Here is a 19,580-nt window from a genome sequence, read left to right on the forward strand (position 1 = left end):
CCGCTTTCCAATTAACTATCAGTCGATATCTGTAACGTCTCCTTGAGATGAGTGCATGTATAATGTTAACCAAGCTGTACAAATCACCTGTGGAGTTAATGAAGCCCACTTACAGGCGGCCCAGTGCTTTGTGGTTGATGTTAGCATTTTAAATTTATTTCTTTCTGACTCCAATGTAAAATTGAACTGTGAGGTCACCGCATGGCCGTTTGACTGCGCCCTGGGAACGTTGTTGTACATTGGAACACTCTCACACAAATCCAGACCCATCTTAGGGTAGTATATGATGAACGAAAGACACATCTCGTCTGTTGTAGCGAGGCCTCCCTGCAATAAAAATTCTGTTTATCTTTAATTTAGATTCATACGAAGGAAAGTGTTGTCTTTTCTGGTGGGTTTTTTGTCTGTTAAGATAATTTTTAACAGTCGGTCAAGTTATGAACACAAACAGTTCTACTCACATGGGTGACCGTTGAGCGTTGAGTGGAATCGTAAGTGCACTCGATCACAAGAGCATCGCCCTGCAACAACCAGAATGATAGTGTTATAACAAAAACTGAGTGCTCATTATTATAGCAACAACAAAATTGTACAGTATTATTGCAACAACCAAAGTATTCGGTCTTATAAGCTACAATCAGAGCACTCAGTGTTATAGAAACAGCTATATTGTTCATGGTTATAGCAACAGCCAGTTTGTTGATAGAGTAGCAACCAGAGTGTAAAGTGTTATAAGAAACAGCAATAGTGATCAGTGTTGTAAGCAACAACAAGAGCGTTTATTTATATAGCAACAACGAGAGTGTTCATTTTTATAAGTGTTCAGTGTTATACAGTGTACGCAACAACCACAATGTTCAATCTTTTAAGCGACAACAAAAGTGCTCAGTGTTATAAGTTACAACCAGAGTATTTAGTGTAAATAAGTTACATCAGAATCCTGTCATTCCCTCATTTTGCTCGCAAATCTTCCATTGCTTTTGCTACCTATCTGCTTACCATTATCCTCTGTCACATATGTGTATTTTCTCAATGCTGAATATAGATACTAAATGTTAACCATTTAAGGTAAAATTTATTTTAAATGTTCACCCAGACAAAAACAAACACACTGACATTTTGTTTCAAACATTATTTATTCCATCATTATTTCAATTCAATATTAAATCTACATCGATATGATTCAAACCTATGCATCTGTAAAAAATCGGGAAAATGAATAAGCCGCGATAGCTCTATGTACTTTTCTCTCTCTATATCTCTCAGACTTTCTGTTGAATTCAGACTCCGCATTGAGTGTTGGGGGGCTCAGTGTACGGAACATTTGGGTACATAGACTTAGGATCCATCATCGTATAGTTATACTGAAACAAACAATACATATAGTCAACGCTTCGTTACGATATGTCAATAAAAAAACTGAGACATTAGAATAAAATACTAGTATATCAAAATTTATTTAGAGAAATTATTCGGATGCAAAATAATTACTGATACTGTGATGTAGCGTAGAGTGTATACAATTTACAGTTCACCGAGTTCTCGCTTTCGGCCTTTTGACTTTTTTGTGTAGGATTTGTGAGTTTTAAACGATTTTATGATGTTGACATGAGTGATCTGTTTGGTGACCACCGGCGTATAAAAAAAACCACCCGCTACCTTGGAGTTGGTCAGGATAACGAGCTACCTGAGGTCGTTTGTGAATAAGAAAATTACTTGTACAGGGGGTGGGTAGGGTTGGCAAAATGCATGTATTGGACAAAGGTGAAAGTAGCAACTATTAGTACCTGTTATAGGCATTGGAGGTGGGATGACAGCCTACCTGTTATTGAGGTGGGTAGATGTAATGTGGTGTGTGGCAACTTATATGTAGTGGGTGGGGTTGTAGAACTACCTGTATTAGGGCGTTTGGGGGTAGGTGTTGACCAGAATGCAGTGGAGTGTGTGCTGACCTAACTGGCTGTCTCTGGGGTTGGTGTTAGCAGACAGCTAACCGTCCTTGGGACAGGTGGAGTTTGCGACCTAGCTGTCCTTGGGGCGGTTGAGGGTTGCGACCTAGCTGTTTTGGGGGCGGGATGAGGCTGGCGACCTACCTGGTTATTGTCATGGCCGTAGACGTAGAAATACTGGTCGTTCTCCAGGCTGTCTTTAAACTCCCGGATCACGCTGGCGTTTGTCCAGTCCATGGCGTCAAACGTGCTGGTCAGGGGGGCCAGATAGCTCCACCATCCGACCACGGGCCCTGTGTGAAACCTATTATACAGGGGCTTACTCTGACAGTTATACAGCCGCGTCCGGGGGTAGTGGAAAATAAACACAATACACATCTCCTCCTGAGTAGAATATCCGCCCTAGACAGTAGAAAAGTGGCGTAATTTCAGATATAAATAATCTGTAATTTAAATGAAAGCATTTCAACTGCGAAAAGATCAACCTTATTATTATTGTTGTTTGAAACAAGTAGTTTCTGAATCACCATGGTTGTACTCACAAATGCATGTTAGCAATACAACAATGTAACTTACGTATGTGACATTAGTTCGGCCTGTTGAATCATATGTACACTCTAATATCAAACTGTCTCCCTGAATAAAAATGAAAATCAAGATATTACAACTTTTATAGATTTATTGCAACACAAAGAAACAATGATCATGCTTTTTCCTGCATTAATTGAATGACCCAATAACCCTTCTTGGACCCTTCGATACAGCTTAGTCTAATTCATATCAACGATACAGCTAAGCCTGTCTGGACCTACGATACAGATAAGCCTACATTGATCATATATGACACAGTTAAGTCTTACTCATACCAACAATACAGCTAATACTATTTGAACTTATCAATACAGTTTTGTCCATTGCACTATTCACAACTTAACAGCCATATCAAACTAGACCCAACGGTACAACTAAACTACGATACAACTAAAGAACCTGGAGGAATAAGCCGAGGCATATGCCCACAAGTGGCCTTAGACCTATCACTAGTATGTTACAACTGACAATCACGCATATAGTATAATAAGTGTATTAACTTCAAATATTTTTATTCCTGGGCTGTTCTTACTTATCCTCAGAGAGTTTATTATGTGCGTGTACATAGAATTAAGAATTCTAATCTTTTGTCTTCATGTCCATAATTTGCCCCACTTCAACAAAGAAACATATGTATTTTTAAAGATACTGTTAAAGATAACTAATTCAGCAGTAAATCAAAAATCTATAAAATGATAAAGAGCATGTGTTTCATTCTTAATAACGCAGTTTTAAATTTTTACATCAAATGAGTTTTTCGAATTCAACCATAGTAATGAAAAATATAAAAATGTTTACAATACGATTCATTAGAACCAAATACCTACTTCAAAATACACATGTTTCAATAACTCCTCGCTTACCGCTACACCACGGAATCACAAGTTGGAAACTATTTAATTGACAAACTCGATCTAGTATTGCGCAACATAATTCGGTCCTGGCCGTTTAATCTTGAAAATTGAAGGAAAAAAACCCTTCATTTTACTATAGAGTAGGTCTTGGTACCTAGTTTTATTAGAAAAAAGATAGACATTTAGATGTTTCATCAGTATATGTTCTTAAAAAACTGTATGATGACACACTCTATAAAAAACTATAGTCTGAACATCCGATTTCATTAGCATTTTGTTGCTCAATAAGCAAATACATATGTTGATGTCGTAATATCAATCAATTTGAAGTCAACCTTTGAAGGTTTTAACAAAACTGAAAGCAAATGATTACATATGCTTAATAAATGTAACAAAAGTGATATTTGTAAGAAAAAAATTGTGGGTTTTTCAAATGTACTGAAGAGGGTTTTATGCATCGGTTTATTCCCCTACGTTCTTTAACTAGACCCACTGATAGGTCTTACGAGACCCAACACAGACTTGTTTAACTAGAACAAACGATACAGTTAGGTCTAAATAGAAACAGTGATACACCTATGTCATACTGAACTAAATGACACAGCAAAGTCTTACGACACCCAACACTACCACTTGATCTAACTTAATCACACAGTGCAGGTAAGTGTAACATGATTAATCAAAGTACTGAAGTACTGAAAGCCGGGCTCTTTTGGTGTCATTATGCATATTGTGTAGTAAAGACTGAAAATCTCTCTCTCTCTCTCATGCTTTTGTCGGGAAAGCGTCAAAGAGCGACCAAATGTGGTAAGCGGCTATTAACAAAAATATGTCTCTCTAGTAGAAAAAAGATTAACAGTTGCTGCTTTGAATTTTGCAAGAAGCGTTATGTATACAACCCCCATTTTTTCAACGTACAGTAAAGTAGTTCTTGGAAATTCATGCGCATTGTATGTGTCCAAAATGCATAGTCTTGTTTTTAAAACACGTTATTGATAAGAAAACTAAAACAGATAGACAATTCTCTCGAAAATAAAAAAAAAATAAAACAAAATGCCAACACTTTTGACAAAACTTGGCTCTCTGTGTAACTATTTAGTATGGCGGAAGCTTTTACTTTGACGCTGTTTGGTTTTTTGTTTACTATGCTATTTATAGTAACATTGGCGATTTGCCTGCCTAGAGCCAGGACTCTGCTTTCAGCAGAGCCCGGCTAAAAAATACAGAAAAGTCCAATACACCCAAAGATACAGCGATGTTTTACTAGACCCCACTTGATTTAATTTAATCACACATTAGACCAATATACTCATAGATTCAACTGTAAGCCATATATAATAAATGATAAACTAAGTCCAATAATTATACTCAATAATACAGTAAAGTCCTATTTACTCCCAATGATTTAGGTAAGTACACCAAGAATAAACGAATATTTGACATGGCTTGTTAAAAAGCCTCCTTATACAGCTTTTTTTTTTTAAGTTTATACTCTTTATGTTGTCATTCCTTGCTTTGTAAGATTTGAACAAGGAAATATGATCATAAAATAAAAACTTCAGTCAAATGGAGATACTTACGGCCCTCAAAGTTCTGTTTGCTCGGCGAAAGTCCTGATAGTTGAAATCGTAGTATTTATCGTCTGCTAGGGGTTTTTGTTCCACTCCCTTATGGATGACTCTTGTTTTAATTGCCTTACCGAGAAGATGAGCGTGCTGCTGTACACCGAAAACATTGACGCCATTAGGGTACTCTTGGAGATACTAAAAAATGAAGAGTCTTATAATAGATTGGTTGATAATTTCAATGAAATGTAATGGAGATTTTTATAAGGTCTCTGTCGATTTTGCACATCTATGGCATGGTTGTGGTGTAATGATAAATTTCACATTTTTTACCATTTGTTTCTCATAACAAAGAAAATCTACGGCACAAATCTGGTAACTTTATATTTTTTAAAGAGAAAAGATTGTGTATAATATAAACACACCTCAGTGACGGTGGACTCATTGCAATAAACACTGGATACAAAGTTAGACTGATGAGGCGGAATGACCAGGTTTGTATCCACAGGGGCTGTAAATTCAAGGATCCCCGCATCATGTTGTCGTAAAGTGGGCGTCACCGTAAATCGAATGCCAGAGTTATCCACCATACCTACACATGGCAGTGAGAAAAAAAAACATGATGAAATGCATACTTTGGAGTTAAAGACTGAAACTCTATAGTAAAAATGAATTTATTGAATAGTCTGTGGTTGTTCTGACCACTCTTGAGCTCTGGGTTGTTATAATGGGTCTCCATGATGTAGAGTTCAGTGTCTCCAGGCTCAGCCACCGGAAGTCCTGCCTCCGTGGGGAAGTAGAACGCCTATAGAAGATTGAACGAGGATTACTTTGACGCTAGCACTGCCAAGTAAACATTATGTTGGTTTTTTAAAAATAAAAACATATTGATATGCATCAGATACTGACCTCTCCCCCTACCGCCCATATCGCCACTATTTTGCCACACGGATGCTTGGTTTTGTCTGAATCCTCGTGACAAATGTAGTTGGGGGAGTTGACCAGGTTCCTGTTGATTCCGGGGCATTTGTACACCACCAGGTGATGTACTAAAACTTCATGGCCTTTCTGAACTTGTACCTCGAACTAGAGACAATGTCAGTACTAAATACAATGTTTGAATATCTTGATATACTATAATAGATTTACACCAGCTAGCCGCTACATATAAATGAAGTTAAAAGCAATTTAGTATTCAACTGTTATCGATCAATGTGCTGATTAGATAACAATGACTACCTTGATTAGGTGGTGTTTCTTTTGGAGAGAAGAGAAGTCAAAGATTCGACAGCTGTATGTTGTGTCATTGGAAGGAACGTGATACTGAAAGGGGATGATGTCTTAATAATACGTCACACAAAACAAATTCGAACACACTCGACATTTTTCCTAGCAGCTTATCTAGTGACGGAAGTAATTGATCTTCCTACACGTATTTAAAACACAGCTTTGAAGTTTTAGACTTCAGATTATCTGAGGTTTTTATAAACAGGTGTCAAGATACAAGAGAAAAATTGTAAAACTTTGGTAGTATATATTTCAAAGATATTACCATAGATCTAATTATCTCTCTAAACTGAGAAGTTAAGAAAACATCGTTGTCATTATTTCATACAAGATGCAGTGGGGATAAGGGGATATCTAGGACATTATGTAGAATTGCCTGCGGAGTGTTCCTGTAAGGGTCCATAAGGCAGACTGAGATCAATTACAATTGTTTCTAATGCAAGATGTGTACCGGTAATATAAACTTTTAATATTGGAAAAGAAAAAACGTGTTTATTTATGAATATTGATGTATTCCAGGGAATATATTAACGATATTGATTCGGATGATCCATTTTCCAAAGCATGCCGAAAGTTCTTATTCATTTTAAAATAAACAGGCATGTATTATTCTCTAAATGTCTTACGTTTTCATTTCTCCAGTCGATGGTTATAGCGTCGCTTTCCAGGGGCGGTGGGGAGAGTTTAGACAACAGTAGCAGACTCCGGATCCCCCGGTGTGTCCCGTGATACGGGATGCTGTCCTCACTGCTGGGGTCGTGGGGGTGGTAGGAGTAAATGATCTTTACGGTGTCGTCCTGAGGAAAGAAAGTAACAAAAGATAGATGCATCTATGTGGATGTACAATTGTAAGTGAGCAAGTCTTATGTTAGTATTGAAGAGGTTTGGTCCCGATTTTGGTCAAATTTTATTTTTATATTACTTACACTGATTTAATAATGCATTTCTAATGATAAACAGGAATTTGAGTGTCTGTCGCAGAGTTCCTAGCGAAATACAAACCTCACTATTTTTTGTTGAGGCAATAAATTTTATTTATTTTGGCTCAATATACCGGTTGCCGATCTTCTTTAAGCTGATTTTTCTATGTGCCAACCAAATTTTGTTTAAGTTTATTGTAACATTCATTTTAGGTTAAACTTGGCAACAAAGATTTGTGAGCTCGCTTATAATTATGACTCTACGACTGCAACTCAAATTTTAGTTGACTATTGGAAATGTCTAATATGAAAATTGACAAAGACATCTGAAAAAAATTTTGGGGGCAAAATCATGACCACATTTTTGTAAGCATCATGGAGAACCTCTTGTTCATGTAGCATAAGGTTTTACACCCAAGAAATATGGTTATATTTTTCTTTAGTTTTAGTTAAAGTGTTTCATACATTTTCATACAGTCTGATAGTTGGACACTTCTTTTTTTCCATAATTGTTATTAGGGATGTCAATGAGTATTCAAGCACTCGACTATCGCTCAGTCAAAACTTGAGAACAAATTTGTGCTTCTTCAAATCAGTTATATTTTGATATAGATATTTCATGATAAATAATTTGAACATATCATGATAAATAAGCATCCCGATGCCTTTGTTTTATAATCTCTAATCTTTAGTTGTTGGTTAATTGTTGATATTGATGTTTATATTGTGCTTTTTTTTATTTCAGAAAGGCATTTGATTTGATCGATTGATCGAAACTTTTGTTTATATTGTGACAAGTAGGAATATAAGGACAAGAGGCACATGGGCCACATCGCTCACCTGAGAAACAATAGGTATGATAAAATCAGCTTAATGGAGTCATAATACAAACTATCTGGACAATGTACAATAATACATAATACATACTTTGTATCTTCACTACCAGATAATGCTTTCACACAAGTTTCAGCTTTCCTGGCTGATTAGTTTCTGAGAAGAAGATTTTTAACGATTTACTCTATATATTCATATGTTAAACTTCGATTCCCCATTGTGGCCCCACCCTACCCCCGGGGGTCATGATTTTCACAACTTTGAATCTACATTACCTGAGGAAGCTTCAACACAAGTGTCAGCTTTCCTGGCCGATTAGTTTCTGAGAAGAAGATTTTTAAAGATATACTCTATATATTCATATGTTAAACTTCGACCCCCCATTGTGGCCCCACCCTACCCCTGGGGGTCATGATTTTCACAATTTTGTATCTACACTACATGAGGATGCTTCCACACAAGTTTCAGCTTTTCTGGTCTTATGGTTCATGAGAAGAAGATTTTTGAAAATTTCTCGAAAATATTCATAAATTCCTAATTATCTTCACAACTTTAAATCCCCTTTGAATAAGGATGCTTTGTGCCAAGTTTGGTTGAAATTGGCCCAGTGGTTCTTGAGAAGATGTTGAAAATGTGAAAAGTTAACAGACAGACGGACAGACAGATGGACGACAGACAAAATGTGATCAGAATAGCTCACTTGAGCTGTCAGCTCAGGTGAGCTAAAAACTGTTGAATGGCAACAAATTAATGTATAACAATGTTAAAGCATGATATTGTATTTAGTGAATGGAAAATTAAGCGATTATTTGTTTCCATTAATGTAGGCTGATGGTATGGTTCTCTTCTCTAAATGGATTACAAGACTGCAAATTCGTTTTCATTAGTTAAATGAATATTGTATGGCATGTCTTTATTTTGTTATATTTTATTTAATATACACACCGTGATTTTGAAGTCCTCGTCGTCACACGTGTCCAGTTTCCTGACCATTTTCAGCACTGTTCTGCAATGATCCTCCCTGGCATAGAGGAGATGCCAGTCCTGGGAGGCGTCTACGATTGGCTGAGAGTGACCAACCGTGTGTCTATCCTGAAACAAGGACATATTCAGGCATCAAACTGGCACCACGGTACCAACGTCACAGATTTCAAATACATCAGCTCAAAGTCTTTAAAGTCAAGGTGAGTTGGTGGTTAAGGGGCTTCACAATGTAATGAAGATCTTTACGCTATTCTTTCTCTTTGGATAGAACAATACCTGAAAATGTGGAACACCGTCTTTGACCCATCCAACAACGACGTCAGCGGGGTACATTTTCCCGTTTGGAGACATTCCAAATCCGATATAGCCTTTTGTCTCAACGTGGACTTCAAAGATAATGTGTGTTTTATTAACGTTCCAAAAGAGAACATATTTGCCATCTGCATCTAGGCTCTCATGAAAAACAAATTGTTCTGTTGGCAATGGAGCCCCACACAGTGCCGTTTTGGGTTGTGATGACGTCATTGGTGGCGTCACCGATGGGCACATGGTTGGCGGTTCTACATAGGGAGTCTGAGGTAACAACATGGGAAGCTCTTGATGCGTGTGCTATAAAATAAAAACGCTCTACAATTAAATGTCAATCAGTATTAATTATGTCTCCTTGAGATGAGTATAAGGTTAATTCAACTGTACAAATTACCCGGGGAGTAAGTGATGCCCCGACACAGCCCGCCAAGTGCTTTGTGGTTGATGTTAGCATTTTAAATTTGTTTCTTTCTGACTCCAATCTAAAATTAAACTGTGAGGCCACCGCATGGCCATGGTGCTGCGTTCTGGGAACGTTGTTGTACATTGGAACACTTTTACACGAATCCAGACCCATTTTAGGGTAGTATATGATGAACGAAAGGCACATCTCGTCTGTTGTAGCGAGGCCTCCCTGCAATATAAATTATTATCCTCTTTAATCTAGATTTATGTAAGGGAAAATGTTGTCGTTTTCTGATGATTTCTGGTGGGGGTTTTTTGGCGTTTAGATAAGTGGCAAAAGTTTTAAGAGCAAACATCAGTCGGCCACGGTATGAACACAAACAGTTGTACTCACGTAGGTGACCGTTGAGCGTTGAGTGGAATCGTAAGTACAGTCGACCACTAGAGCATCGCCCTGCAGCAATCAGAGTGTTCATTGTTACAGCAACAGTCTGTCTATAACTTAACGCGCACTTAACACAGCTTCAACAATCTTAATTTTGTTAAAGAAACGTGGAAGGACGTGCTTGTTTGTTCACTGTTTTATATATATATATATATATATATATATATATATATATATATATATATATATATATATATATATATATATATATATATATATATATAGCACTAAAAATGGCTAACGACACGAACAATAGAAATTGTCAAATTTTCGGGACAACCAGTCCCTTCTTCAGGACCAAAAAATAAATTACATGAGTACAAAACAAGGAGAACAAAATCTAAAGCTACTAATAAAATACTTAAAAATCTATAAAAAAAGAACAGTTACATTATAAACATTTGTTCACATTCTTAAAGAAGGTGTTGCTACTTTCGCCGATCGCTATAAAGTAATCGGATTGATTACTTTATAGCGATCCAATTTCTATTGTTCGTGGCATTACCCATTTTTAGTGCTTTATATATTCAGTTTACTGGCTTAGTATCTATATATTAGATCCGACACTTTAAAGATGCCTAGTGTTGTTGATTATATCGAGTGATTTATATATATATATATATATATATATATATATATATATATATATATATATATATATATATATATATATATATATATATATATTTATATATATATATATATGTATATATATATGTTAAAAAGGTCGATTTATAAAAACGTTGAAAGAGTAGACTCGTACAGTAATGTAGTCAGAACACCCTCCCCATTGTTATGTGCCTGTGCATAGATAGTATATAAAAAAGATATCAAAAGTCTTGGTTAAAACAAACGAAAAGCAAGGATATTGACCATATATGTTTACCGACATTATCTTTCTTGCATTTGGCGGGTTTCTAAATTCCTGGAAGTTAAAGTCATAGTTTTTGTCCACGGCCAGCGGCTCTAACTCCGTCCCGTTCCGGATGATTCTGGTCCGGATCTTCCTGGCCAACAAATGTCCATGCTCCAGAATAGCAATAATGTTCACTCCGCCCGTATTATTGCCAAGTCCCTTTAATAAATATCGCAGGAAATAACAGGATTGTCAATCAAAAGTGTAATGTGTTGGTTTCATTAAAAACCTCATTATTTTCATTTTTTTTATATACATTCAATGTCCCCTGTTCTTAATTGTCGGGAGATATCTGCATGGAAATGACTGGAATTTATTACCTTATTCAGGCAATCTGATGTACAAAATCCACTAGAAAGGAATTCTTTTTCGAACGGAGGTACAACTTGGAGGTCATTTACACGTACTCCGGTAGTCAGAACCCCGGCGTCATGCTGTCGGAGGGTCGGGGTCAATGTCAGCCGTAATCCAGAGTCATCCACAGTATCTACAACAACAAAATCCAGAGTTATCCACAATATCTAAAACAGCATAATCTGGAGTTATCCACAATATCTACAACAACATTATCCGGAGCAATCCACAATATATACAACAACACAATTGGTAGTAATCCACACTATTTGCAACAACATAATCCGGAGTAATCTACGATATCTACAACAACATTACCTACTACTAGACTTATCTACAATTTTTACAACAACTTAATCCAGAGTTATCCACAATATGTACAACAAAATAATCAAAAGTTATCCACGCTATCTACAGCAACATTATCCAGAGTTATCCACGATAACTACAGCAACATTATACGGACTTATCTACGATATCTCCAACAACATAATCAAGACCAAAACATACAAACAAAATAATCGGGCAGCATACACAAATCTAAACACAGAATATAAATCAGGAGTTACAAAAGTCTGAAGTGTTTTAATATCTACACAAAATTAGATATCAAGAATTATCCACAATATCTTTAAAATCAAAATCCAGAGTCATCAACATCTAAGAAATAAAAAAGTATCATTATGGGGTTATTCACAATAGTAACTATAATATTTAATATACTCCATAGTTTTTTTTTTTTTTTTACAATATCCACAAAATTGCCAACTCAGATAATTAAGTAAATGTGTTTTTAGGTATCCGATCCATAATTGTCCATGTTCAGTGAATTAAGAAATGAAGATAATAATTTTTCTATCAAAGAAAAAATTGACCGGAAAACTTTATCAATGCGCGTAGCGCATTAGCGAATTGATGAAAAAGTTTTCCGGTCAATTTTTTCTTTGATACGTCGATCAATAGAAAAATCATTATCTTCATTTCTTATCATTTAATATAATATTTTCAAATCATAAAATGTGAAGTGTCATTTATTAAAAAAATGTAAATAATGTAAATGAAGCGGCGCGTATGAATACAAAACAACAACAGCAACAACAAGTTTAGCTTTTTAAAAAAAGCTCACCGTCTTTAGAGCAAAGTCTTAACAGCAATAAGATATCAAAGACAATTTAATTATTTTTTTTATTTAAATGTCGCTTTCTTCTCCATGCAATAGCGTGCCGAACTTTTTTTTAAAAATATGTGCCATTTAAGCGTGCGTGCTTAAAATTGAAAATTATTTACAGCGAGTTATTTATTTGAAATCAACTGTAGAAGGTAAAAAGAGATCTTAAGAAGGGTTGTATCACTGTAGTAAAATCAAAGTTAATACAACTGCATTCAGTATCATTCATTTTTACTGATATTAGTTTCACCGTATCTGATATACAAACTTGTTTACTGATATTAGCAATACCGTATCAAATTTCATTGTTATTTGTATAATCAAAACAAAAAGAAAAGAACAAATTATTTGGAGAGATGCTAAAGAATATTGCTTTCAACTAGTAAACAGAAAACGAAAATTGTTAAGTCGTACGTAAAATCGACCATCAGAAAATTATCTACCTTGTGCCGAACAGTATATCAACCAATGAAATAAATGTAAATTTTCACATCATGTTATTTTTACCAATCACAAAGGAGAGGAAGTGCACAGCCCGGAGACTGTAAATTATTTCAACTCTTTATACCGTCTTCTAAGGAAGACGGTAATATTCAAAATGGATGCGCCTTCAGCTGATGCAGACCTATTGAGCTAAATTTAATGGATTAAACACAAATAGTGAGTTAAAATCTGAACTGGCTAAATTGAAAACGAATGGAAAATACACGCGATAGCTTGTGATGTTATTCAATTTGCAGAAAGATTCGTTAAAACTGGTTTTCATGTGAGATCGCTGGAATATGCAATATTGGGCATAACCATGCAAGGAGAGGCGATCGTGGACAAAAATAGTTGATATGTCGACAAAGAATAGTATGTATAAGCGACTTTTGTGAACGTTGTGCTAACTAGATAGCCAGTGATGTACTTCAATGGTATATCTGCCGCTTGGAATGCGCCTAAGGAGTTGATTCATTACTCATAACAATGCTTATTCTGATGACCGATCATGTACGTGTGTAAATTTAAAAATCATCGTTTACTTACCAAATTTGAACAGCAGTGTTACCGTGAAAGTGTATAGGCCTATATGTTCGTTATACAATGTAATTATTCTGGAAAAGGAACAGCCAGCCTCACAGGAATGTTGATTGATCTCAAGCAGACGAAATCGTAAGAAGACGCTTAATTTTCTATTTCGTGAATCAAATAATGTGTTTGGATTATTTTTGAAAGTTAAACATTCAACTTTTTAGGTTTATAAAGTTGTATTTTGTTTGCTGACAATAAAACAGACACAACTTTACACTTTGTTGACAGTGTTTATTTTGGAAATTCCCGTTCTATAAATAGTGGGTTTTTTTTATTGATGCAGGTATCAAAGGAATTTTTCGACCAATCAGAAGCGCGGATATCTCATCAAACGAATAAATATTAAATGATTCAGGATGCATGACAGATATTATGGGCTTAATACTCATTACAATTGGAAATACTTTTCATGTGTAAGAATCAGTATTTAACAGTGGAATGTGTCCTAATTACTGACTCTTTCCTGTTATCGAAGAGTTGCCCCCCCCCCGTCCCCCCTTTGCTTTAAATCTATGAAATTCAATTTAAAAAAATCTACATGGTATAAAAGTTTCAAATAGTTTTCTTATTCCTAATGAGTAAATGCATTTTTCCACTAGAGCATTTGTTGGTACTCTTTTTTTACTTTATTTTTTTACTTTAACTTCATTAATTAATTACTGCTTAGTTATGATATTTTTGAAAATTTATCTCGGTTAACCTATTTCTACTATAAAATGCTTTGTATTAATATAAGATTATTTAATACATGATTGATATTAAAGGTTACAATAATTAGGTCCTAATATGGATCGGATACCTAAATATTACTCATTTGTTCTTAGCTGTATTGTGTTTGAATTTACCGTTTCTCCGAATAGGATTGTTATAATGCGTCTCCATCACCAACAGGTCGCTGTCTCCACTCTCCCCCAGGGGCAAACCGGCCTCAGGGGGGTAGTAAAACTCCTAAGAATATCAAAAACACAAAAATGTTAAACTCCATCATGAAAACGCTAACCATTAATTGGCTCTCTCATTGTCACGTAACATCGTTTTTAAAGGGGCAGACTTATCCAAAATATCTCGACAGGCCAAAAAAGAAAAAGAAAAAAGAAAGAGGGATATTTTCAAAACATGAAAAAATTCACTAATAATTTTCTTATTTTCACAGCGATTTCTTACACATCCTCAAAAAGGTGGGGAATGGCAACTCAATGGTAATTTTATTTTCTATATGTTAATCAAGGAAATGTGTTCCCCCCCCCATGCCCCCCGCGCTACTACGTGCCTGGGTCAATTCAAGATAAATGTCCCTGCTATAATGATACCCCCAACATCAACGTCACATTTTTGAATTTTTGCTTCCTTCCTTTACTGCTAAGTCGACCAAACTTAAAGCCTCGTGAAAGGTTACATCTTACATTAGTTGTTCTTATAATTTCGTTTTTAAAGGCTAGCTTGTGAAAATTGAATCATCAAGTTACTTTCCAGAACAAGACTAAACTGTCTATAAATATCAAGATTAAAAGATAAACAAACGGATTTGTGCATAGCTCTTTTGTATTAGAAACCAAAAAATTAATTATTTTGACGTCACGCCCTCTATTCCGGTTTGGTTTGCTTATACAATGTACACAGTGCTCTGAATAAAACGCTGATTTATGCCTTTCTGTTACTCGAGTAATCGACTGAAGAAAATTGATAATGTTTAGGTTCACACGTCAATCTAAAGAATAAATACATGACTGCATAAATATATGCTTTTTATCAAGTAAATGAGTTGCTATCATTCAAAGTTGAAAATGACGTTGAGTAAATTTTCATTCCAAGTCGAGTTCTTCGTTTACTAACTTGCATGTTGTACTTGTAAACTGGATGTTTAAAATACGTTCTCTTAAGTCGGAATTACCATTTTGAAATAACGACGGCACATTATTTTATGCATATTTTATACGATACTTGGCATCTGCTGAAAATTTTCTTAAGTACGCGGAGATTCCACAGACACTAACCTCCGATTTTAGACTTCAACGAACATGCTCCGTTTGACATTGGTTTGTAATTTAGTGGAAAGTCAAAAGTAAAAGAATGGTCTCTTATCGATTTTGTTTCAATTTTTCCAGAGCTTGTCATTTAGAGCGAATATCATGATATGATACTGATGCTATGTTGATAAAACAAACCGGAATGGATGGTGTGACGTCATAGATTACAGTTAATTTAAATGGCAGCTGCTATCGCGGCGGGAAATTTAAATTAAGCGATCAATTTTCATTATTTATTCATTGTTCTCGGGTTTTTAATGGAAATAAATATGATTTACAATTATGGTAGATGATAATTAATTGATTTATTGAAAAAAATATTTTCAGTTTTAATTAAACTTATTGAGTATTCTTGAGTAATTATAAGTTGAGCTATTCTTGAGAATTATTGAAGTTTCCTTTTTTAAGTTATCATGAGTTATAATTACTCTTGTGAATTATTGAGTTTTTCTTTTTTGACTTTTTATGATTTGAGTTATTACTCTTTAAAATAATTGAGTATTCTTGAGTTATTATGAGTTGAGTTATTATTCTCTAGAATAACTGAATTTTCTTAAGTATTTATGAGTTGAGTTATTATTCTTCAGAATTATTGGGTATTCTTGAGTAGTTATGAGTTGAGTTATTATTCTTAAGAAAGATTGAGTTTTCTCGAGTTTTTATGAATTGAGTTATCATTCTTGAGAATGATTGAGTTTTCTTGAGTTTTTATGAGTTGTGTTATTATTCTTGATAATTTTAAAGCTGCATGGTCCGATTTCATATCAAATTTTAAACAATGGCTATGCTTAGTATATGTATAATAATAAACATTGCAGTAGTTTTTCCAGTCAATTATGCCAAATTTCAATGAAGAAAAATACGTACAAGATTTGCTAACAAAACAAACGACATAAAAAGGTACCGTGTTTTCGCCTCATGTTAAATTTCACCCCTGACGACGAGACGGGTAGGTTGTATTACGACTTTGACATCGCTTTAGATAAAGGTCAAAATGATCAGACAAATTGCAAATACACATGCGTTTTGTTCGCTAATATTTCTGATGTTTGCTTTCTTAACAATCGATACATGCAGGTTGAATAACCCCAATAATTTGGGGGACGAAACCAAGCGGTTTCCTTTTCTAAACATTCCCGTAATGCATTTTGGTTTGTTTTTTCGTTTGCCCAAAAAGAAATTATTTCTATTTACTTTGAATATTTCTAACTTTAAAAGGAGAATGATTCTGCTGGTGTAAATAGGAGAAAGTCCATAACTTTCTAAGATAAATGGGTTGTATGGGAAAAAATCTGATACTGTAATAAAAAAAAATCGGACCAAGCAGCTTTAAGTATTCTAGAGATATTAAGAGCTGAGTTATTAATCTTCAGAATTATTTGGTATTCTTGAGTTATTATAAGTTGAGTTATTATTTTTGAGAATTATCTCAAGTATTTATGAGTTCCTTATAAGTTGAGTTATTATTCTTAAGAATAATGAGTTTCCCTATCTGTAACCTATAACTGTGACATGGCTGTATAATACATGTATATAAATGAGATAAGAGACATGTCAATCAATCACTTACCCCGCCTCCTACTGCCCAGGAAACTATCACATTACTACACGCCTTCAGCTGGTGATTGTGGGAGTTATAACAGTCAAACTCCACTCCTATGTACTTCCGGTCAATGTCGGAACATTTATGTAGCAGTATGTGATGAACAATGCCCACATTCTCTTTCTGTATCACTGGCTCAAACTGAAATCAGGGGAGATCATCAACGTGCGTCTTTACATTGTACTAGCATAGCTTGTTACCTAGAGACAGTAAAATGGTAATTTAATATATCCATACTTTAATCAGGTGGTGCTTCTTCCCAAGGTTCAAAAGGTCAAATACTTTACAGTTGTATGTAGTATCTTTGTCCGGCAAGAGGAACTGAAAAAAAAATCCAAAACGTCGCTTTAATTAAACAACGGATAAAAAATTAATGGTTTGTAGTACATATACCGCGATATGCAACAAGATACTACTCGTTCATTATGCCTCGTACTCTTCCATTTAGAAGGTCCCGTGTGATGACGTCACTTGGAAGGGAGACTTTCCGGGTTTCGGACAACAGCATGAGACTTTTGGCGCCTCTGTGAGTCCCATGATACACCAGACTTCCCCTCTCGTGATTGGGCTCGTTCTCACTGTAGGAAAAGATAACTCGTACGGTGTCGTTCTATAAAAAAAACCAACAATGTTTTAAAACCAACATAATGTTCTACTTTGAATTATTATTCCTACATGATGGTATACTAATTTTATGTTAAACATCAAGCAAAGTTTAATTATTGATCTATTTTCTTTCATTGTCAAACGACTAATCGCATGTTGTTTGTGACTCCTGAATTGGTCACCATCCTGCTGATTAAAATATGTGTAATGATGCGTAGGTATAGAAATATTCACTTCGTACGTTAATCCTCATTATATTGATTTTACTCAAGTGAATACCTACGTCATTGTTTAAATGATCTGAAATGACCGTTCATTGGTTTAAAAGGACATACAGTAAGCGTATACCACAATACAAATTTTTCATTGTATTACAAATAATATTTCACCGTTATCTTGACGTCTTCGTCGTCACACGTGTCTAACTTCCGGACCGTTTTGATGACGGTGCCGAATTCGTTCTCCTCCCCGTGGAGAAGGATCCAGTCCTGAGATGAGTCCACTGTCGGCTCAAAGTGTCCGGTGGAGTGGCGATCCTACAACGACAGCCAGCCTAATCTTGTATGTGTGTTTGAGTTTGAAAATTTGTGCTATTTTCAGTTTCAAGGAATATCTTTAGAGTTATTAACAATCGAAGTTTTGACATTCTGTGTATGGTCTAAAAACATTTCTCACCGGGTTTCGAGGGATCAGGTGAGTGAATGAAGTCGGCAGTCAGTGACCTTAATGAGATTTACGCGCAGATCTGGGAGGGGCGGACCGAATCCCCCCCCCCAAAAGTTGATATTTCTCAAATTTAGGGGGTCAAATTACCCTGAAAATGCCTCAGACCACACCCCCCCCCCCCCCGAGCAATCTTGGATATCTTTCATACTCCAACCCTTGGTAAAAATGTCTGCATCAACGCATGAACATCAGGATGTTTCTTACCTGTAAATAGGCTTGTCCATGCTTAACCCAGCCAGTGACGATGTCAGCTGGGTACATGTTCCCATTAAGAGACAGTCCAAAACCCACATATCCCCGTGTTCTCACGTGCGCCTCAAATGTAATGTGAGTAGCGTTAGTTTTCCAGTACAGGTGGAAGCTTCCATTCACGTCTAGCTGCGCGTGCTGAGGGAAGACCTCGCTCGGTGTCGGGACATTTCTTGCTCCGGTAGAATGAGACGGCAAGCAGTTGATAGTTCCTGCGGCCAAAAGGTATACGGCAAGGACTGACCACTTCCCCACCATTGTTTATTCTGATTACGGGTTCTTTTCTCGGCCTCTTATATATGTTAGGGTACTCGATTCTTGGGAAATACCTGTGGGGATGTCATCTGACTAACAGGCATCGTTATTTTTATAAGGTTAAGATAAAATGTATATCACATGCAAACAGTCATTTGACGAGGTACCTTGTTAAACAAAAACTATAGTATGAACACTTAATCAATATATATTTTTTTATGTAGGGCACTTAGACATCTTATCATTCATTATTGCATCAAAACAAGTCCTGTTATTGGGGATGTTCCTAGTCAACTAAAGTATTCGCTTATCAACTCTTTCGCCTGGGTTAATAAACGGAATGGAAAAATTACAACATTCCAATCTTAAAGGCAGATCTACACGATATGCAATGATATTTTCTCATTGATATTGATTGACCGCCCTCAAAGTAAATCAAAGGATTACGCAACATATACG

At 35.6% G+C, this 19,580-nt stretch overlaps 1 protein-coding gene across 1 annotated transcript; it reads right to left on the reverse strand.

The window, feature by feature from the left end:
- Positions 1-1,189: 1,189 nt before the first annotated feature.
- LOC105321463 (uncharacterized) lies at positions 1,190-19,210 on the reverse strand. The gene is made up of 21 exons (XM_034447587.2): positions 18,822-19,210; positions 18,281-18,427; positions 17,722-17,895; positions 17,523-17,606; positions 17,253-17,426; positions 14,501-14,603; positions 11,380-11,546; positions 11,030-11,218; positions 10,093-10,152; positions 9,688-9,927; positions 9,261-9,593; positions 8,946-9,092; positions 6,873-7,043; positions 6,199-6,282; positions 5,869-6,045; positions 5,662-5,764; positions 5,385-5,551; positions 4,975-5,157; positions 2,526-2,585; positions 2,094-2,351; positions 1,190-1,364 (listed from the first exon to the last, which is right to left on the reverse strand). Exons 1-21 carry the CDS (start codon positions 19,122-19,124, stop codon positions 1,281-1,283), a joined length of 3,408 nt encoding a protein of 1,135 aa, XP_034303478.2. The 5' UTR covers positions 19,125-19,210; the 3' UTR covers positions 1,190-1,280.
- Positions 19,211-19,580: the final 370 nt, after the last annotated feature.

The sequence above is a fragment of the Magallana gigas genome, chromosome 2, assembly GCF_963853765.1.
Source record: "Magallana gigas chromosome 2, xbMagGiga1.1, whole genome shotgun sequence".
NCBI classification, from domain to species: domain Eukaryota; kingdom Metazoa; phylum Mollusca; class Bivalvia; order Ostreida; family Ostreidae; genus Magallana; species Magallana gigas.